We start from the raw sequence: 5,810 nt of genomic DNA, 5'->3' as shown, positions 1-5,810 counted from the left end.
AGTATATAAAGAATGAACTGCGCAATCGAATGGGAGATCAATTGATGAATGATTGCTTAGTTGTGTATATTGAAAAAGATATAGCTTGTAGTATTGATAATGAGACTATTATGCAACGATTTCAAACGATGAAAACTCGTAGAAGGCAATTGTAAATTTTATGTATTTGTGTATTTTCTGATTGTTGTTGTTGTCAATATAATTTTTTTTTTTAATTAGATTGTGTAATTTATGCTTGTTGAGGAACACCCTGAAAATTTTTTCTGGAGTCGCCACTGTTAGCGACGACACAACAAGTTGTACCTAAATATAATGGAGGGTAAAATTTTCACTCTAAAAAAATGGTGGGAATTATTGGAGGGAAGCAGATTATATATTAGCAACGAATTAGGTCGTCACTATAAGGGATCTTTTAATGAAGACAAAGATTGTCGTCACTAATATGTGGCTAAAACAATTTTGATATAATTTGATTTTTTTTTTTTTATCAAATCCTCCAAATACCTCTTAAAATATTTAAAATGACATAAAATTCCTTTAAAATATTTGAAATGATTAAAATACCACTAACCTCGTCAAAATGACCAAAATACCCCCAAACTTATATAATGACCAAAATAAACTTGAAACCTCCAAAGTAACTTAAAACTTTCAAATCCGTTAAAAAAAAAAGAAAAAAAGAAGAAAAAAATGAGACAACGAGGGCTTGTTGCTTCAAAATACTCTCAAATCATAATGTTACCCATTTGAAACTTGAAATCGATAAAATAATAAAAATTGAGAAAGTTCTGATTCCACTCAAAATACTGACTAATTCTCAAAGTTATCAAAATGTGAATTGTATCGTGAATCAATTTTTTATTTTTTTTGTATCATGTGTCATAAGAAAGGTATTAGTCAATATTTACCAAAATAACAAATTCATTATAAATATATGAAAAGTATATTCATTATAAATTCATAATATATTCAACTAATAACTAATTCAATCATCAATTATGTAATAATATTTACCAAAAGTAAGTAAATAAATCAAATTAAATATATTTATAACATACATATTCAAATTAATTAAAATCAGAAGTGATAATACATGATATATGAGCAAAAATAATAAAAATTTTCATCATTTTGCCTAATCAACTTTATCTAAGTCAATGTTAACATGATGTTCATTTCATCCAATTTTCAGTTCTGACTTTTTATGTAAAAGAAAAAAATATTAGCTATATAGGCTAGTAATAGTAGCTATAGGCTAGTAATACAGTTGGGAAGCATTATAGTTTATATTCTAAAGTTATTTTTTAAGTTCCCACGTCTCATCTTTGCTCCCCAAGTCTGCAAATCTCAAGATTCAAGCATTATAGTTTATATTCTCTACCTATCTTCTTCTTCATTTTGCTGCTTAAGTCTGTAAAGCTCTTCTCTTTTTATCTTCTTTTTATTTTTACCACTTAGAGCCATGCAAACAGCGATGGCAAGAGGCAGATTTGCACATAATCTCTTCTCATCTTCCTCCTCAACGCATCCTAGATGGCTTCTGTCATTTTTATTTTTATTTATTTATTATTATTTTTTTTTTTTGCTTTTGACTGCAGTTTAGAAATATTTGAGAGAAAGGATTGTTTGTATTTGGAGGGAAAATGGGTTAGGGATGGGCCAAAAATTATATTCGAAGGGAAAATGGGTATCAAAATTCTTTTTTTGGTATTTCGGAAAATGGGTATCAAATTCTTTTTTTTGTATGTGCTTCTGTCTTTATTTTTTATTTTTTGCTTTTGAATGCAGTTTAGAGATGTTTGAGAGAAAGGATTGTTTGTATTTGAATGGAAAATGGGTCAGGATTGTTTGTATTTGGAGGGAAAATGGGTCAGGGAAAATGGGAATAAAAAAAACACCTAATATAACGGATTTTGAAGTCCCGTGATGAGCATGATCCCCATGTCTTTCTCAGTCATTACCGCCAATTATATATCACTCATCATCTCTCTCATTCTTTCTCACATACCCGCTAAACCTGTAGATCCACTGCCATTGTTCAAGTATTTTCTTTTTTCTTTACTTTTGGCTTTGTTCTTAGTGTTTGTTATTAAATTAATAAATATGTCTTTAATAAATAATGTATTAATTAAAACCCAAACTTTTATTATTAAATAATGAAAAAAAAAAATTGTTGGATTTTCTTAACAATTTGTTTTTTTCTATGGTAGTGTAAAAGTCATTCAATTTCTTTGTTATACCGAAGCTGAAAAATCAAACTCTATCAATTTTTTTACTTGGATTTTAGTATAAAAAAAAAAAAAATCACACTCTATGGTAGTGTAAAAGTCATTCAATGACTTTAATTGTACTCAAACCTCAACTTTCCTTGGTTCAATGTACAATTTCACAAATTTGTATAATTCTGTCTCTTTGATAACTGAGATATTTTCGTTTTAAGAGAAAAAATGGTAATCTGAAGTCTTCCTTGTAGTCGGCTTTGGACCTTTGAACCCCTTCTTTGCAATCGGCATTTTAACCTCCAGGTTTGGCATTTTAACTTCAAAATCTCTGTTTCTTTAACCCTAATCTTTCTTGCTTTAGTTTGCCTTCTTTTATTCTTGGTTGTTAGTGGTAGATTCTAATTTTATTCTTGGTTGTTAATATATTTCATAAGTTCTGGCTTCATTGACTAATGATACTGCTTCAAAAATTTCAGCAAGCCGCTTCAAATTCAACTTCAATTTTCCCTACCAATTAATTTAATTGAAAATTTAGGGATTCATCCTTGATTAAAAAAATAATAATAAGATACTCAAAAAAAAAAAAAAAAGATTGTCTTTTTGACAGAGTGACAGTTGCAAGTTTTAAATTTTTGAGGAACCTCTTTCTTTCTAAAAGATTTTATTTTTATTTTTATTTTTAAATTTACGTTCATAAAGTTCCCATCACATTCATTAACAACCTATTATATTCATGTCTCTTAATCGACATTAATTGACTGTAGTTTTGTTTTGCTAATCACCCTGTAATACTAATATTCATGTCTCTTATCATTGTTATTTGGCCATGTTACATGTTGGAGATGTATATAGCAACTATACTCAAAGAAACATGTGGTATATTACTAAGAGCACTCTTTATTATGGGTTCTTGGAAATTGTAATAGCCACAAATTGCTAAAATTGTTAGATTCAAGAAATTTTACTAAAAATGATAGATGTTCTTTTGCATTGCATAAATACATATAAGAATGCATTAATTAAAAAATTGATTGGACTAAGGGACCAGACTTTACTGGTAGTTTTGTATGTGCTTGATGGTCCCACAGGGAATTTTTACTCTTAACTATACTAACAATATCAAGCAAATAATTGGACCCCATCCAAGGGACTCTTGTTTCCCTCATCCCATTTGTCAACTGTTTGATTGGCATACGGTATACTATGTTCCTAGATTTGGATGCTTGTCAATCATGTAGCTAAAACCAGTTCTAAACTTGTTTTGAAATTTCAAGATTTAGGGCCAAAGTCTTTTAGTGTATTGTTCCAAACTTTCATAGAAATAATGAATTGATTAGAATGTCTCTAGTTTTTTTTTCCCCCATTTTTTATATTTCCTTTTTTTTATTTAATTAACAATCTCTTTGTGTATCCATTTAACTTCTTTTGCTTTAAGTTCACTATGAATGATTTGTTTTTAGATAAGTGATATTCGTTTGTGTTAATGGTTTTTCATTTGCTTTAAATTATTTTACTTTATTTTCTTTACAATGATTATTTTTCTTTGTCAATTATATTATTTGTTGTCTTCCTCTCTCTCTGTCAATATGTATTAGTTTTTGGCCCTCCTAAGAAGAATGTCTCCACTTGATGGACCACCGCATGAGATGGTTGTCCTTAATGCATCTGGTGAGTGAAAGTTTAATCTTTCACGTAGTTATCTTTGTTATTGTATAGACTTTGAAAAAGTTACTTTGCCAAAATGTTACTAACTATGCTATCTTATTTTTCCTAATAGTTACTATGCCCAACAAACAGAAAAGAGGTAGAAATCTATGCACCAAGTTTTAAAAACTGAGGGAAAATGGACTCGTTCCGATAACCACCCCTCCAGGGGCCCAAGGGCCTGTGAACGAAAATGCTACTGTGTTTACAAGAAGGTTGGGCTTCATCATTCGTGAACTTGCGAACCTTAGCTATCAATCTTGGTCTAAGGCCCCACAAGAACACCGACAAATGTTGAAGAATCGTTTGGTTGTAAGTTGTTACTACAAAGGCTATGGTATTTAAAATTTGTGTAAAAAAAATGAATGATAATTGTTTTTTTAATTATTATGTTTTAGGCTGATTTCACGTTGGACCCAAAACGCATTAAGGATAAGAAGTGTATGGAGATTTCATTGTCAACTACCTATGATAATGTTCGGAGTAACTATTTCAAGGAGTACTTGAAATTTAGTAAGGAGGAAGTGAGGTCCAATGTTCCACTAGATTTGACACAAGACAAATGGGATGCTTTATGTGATCTATATGAAACAACCACATGGAAGGTAAATCTTGTTAATACTGAAAAATGCCAATAATTTTCAACACAAGTATATTTTGATATATTTTTTGTTATGATTGTTAATTATCTTTGTTTTAATTGTTATCTTTTTTCTTTTTTATCTAATACTTGTTAGAGGAAGTCAGACCAGAATAAGGTGAACAAAGGAAAGAACGAAACTGGTCGCACTTGTGGATCCAAATCATTTATTTTTTTTTTTATGAAGAGGTTGCAACAATTTAATTCTTTATTATTTATAATAATGCTAGTGTATACATGTTAATATTATCTTTATTATGTGTAGAAAAAACAAGGTGGTAAAGAGATTGGAAAAGTGGATTTTTATAAGATGACCCGCACAAAGAAAGGTGGTTCTTTTGTGACTACTATCAGTGAAGAAAATTACGTAATTAATATTCCAATTTGATTTCATTTATATGAAAGTTTGATTTCATATAGATAATTTATAGAGTCAATCTTGAATTAATTGCATAAATTATTTAGTAAAATTTTATGTCACTTGTGTAGAATCTAATGAAAGAAAAAGTAGCTGATGAAGAGAACCAAAGCACTGAGGAGGAAATTTTTGCAGAAGTGCTAGGGACAAGGTGAGGCTTTGTAAGAGGGATGGGGAAATTTGTGATTCCGACCCCAACCCCTTCTTCTCATTTGCGATATGAGACAAGCATGAATATGGAGTTGGAAACCTACAAGCAAGATTTGTCCAATGCGATGTTGAAACTGTTTGATGCGGAGCAAAAACAGGGTGAGTTGGATCAAAAACTTGTTGAAACACAGAAACAAGTGGCACAGTTACAAAGTCAGGTAGAGGAACAATGTCAGCAACTAGCTGTACTGATGGTAAGGTTTGGTAGCTAGTCTATAAGGTGATTAGTTTATTAGTATTTGAGACTTTGTTATTACTTTATGAAGACTTTGTTATTACTTTATTAGTATTTGAGACAATAGATTGGAATTGAAATTATGTATATGATATTGAACTTGGGTATTGTTTTTCCTTATTAGTAGTTATTTCTTATTCCTTTGATGGTTTCCCAGGTCTCTCCATTTTGTTTGCCAAACATAATCTCCATTTTTTATCACTATCATTTACTGTTTTTGTTTTTTGTTGGTATGCTTCAATTAAGTTATATCTTTTAACTTTTCAAAAACTGGTGCCTAAATTTTCAGTGGTGGAAGTTATCGGTTTGGAAAATCAATTAGGAAATGATAGTTGGCATTTCATTTATTTATTTTATTTACTTAATTGTACTGCTAACTGA

The 5,810-nt window shown here is 29.9% G+C and overlaps 1 protein-coding gene across 4 annotated transcripts; it reads left to right on the top strand.

Moving 5' to 3' along the window:
• Positions 1 to 2,374: 2,374 nt before the first annotated feature.
• Positions 2,375 to 5,528, top strand: LOC112030114 (uncharacterized). 4 transcript variants are annotated; one of them, XR_002884825.2, is made up of 7 exons: positions 2,375 to 2,525; positions 3,818 to 3,890; positions 4,000 to 4,238; positions 4,325 to 4,531; positions 4,664 to 4,755; positions 4,832 to 4,933; positions 5,056 to 5,528. XR_002884825.2 is itself a non-coding variant. In XM_065767297.1 (7 exons), exons 3-6 carry the CDS (start codon positions 4,218 to 4,220, stop codon positions 4,878 to 4,880), a joined length of 369 nt encoding a protein of 122 aa, XP_065623369.1. In that variant the 5' UTR covers positions 2,375 to 2,525; positions 3,818 to 3,890; positions 4,000 to 4,217; the 3' UTR covers positions 4,881 to 4,895; positions 5,056 to 5,528. The 4 variants fall into 4 exon arrangements, 3 of the variants coding, with proteins under 3 accessions (XP_065623369.1, XP_023918566.1, XP_023918565.1); XM_065767297.1 differs by having other exon boundaries at positions 4,832 to 4,895; XM_024062798.2 differs by lacking the exon at positions 4,664 to 4,755 and having other exon boundaries at positions 4,832 to 4,895.
• The last annotated feature ends 282 nt before the right edge of the window (positions 5,529 to 5,810 follow it).

This window comes from Quercus suber, unplaced genomic scaffold (genome assembly GCF_002906115.3).
Source record: "Quercus suber isolate HL8 unplaced genomic scaffold, Cork oak 2.0 scaffold_790, whole genome shotgun sequence".
NCBI classification, from domain to species: Eukaryota; Viridiplantae; Streptophyta; class Magnoliopsida; order Fagales; family Fagaceae; genus Quercus; species Quercus suber.
The sequence above is the reverse complement of the archived record's forward strand: the minus strand, read 5'-3'. Positions and strand labels throughout refer to the sequence as shown.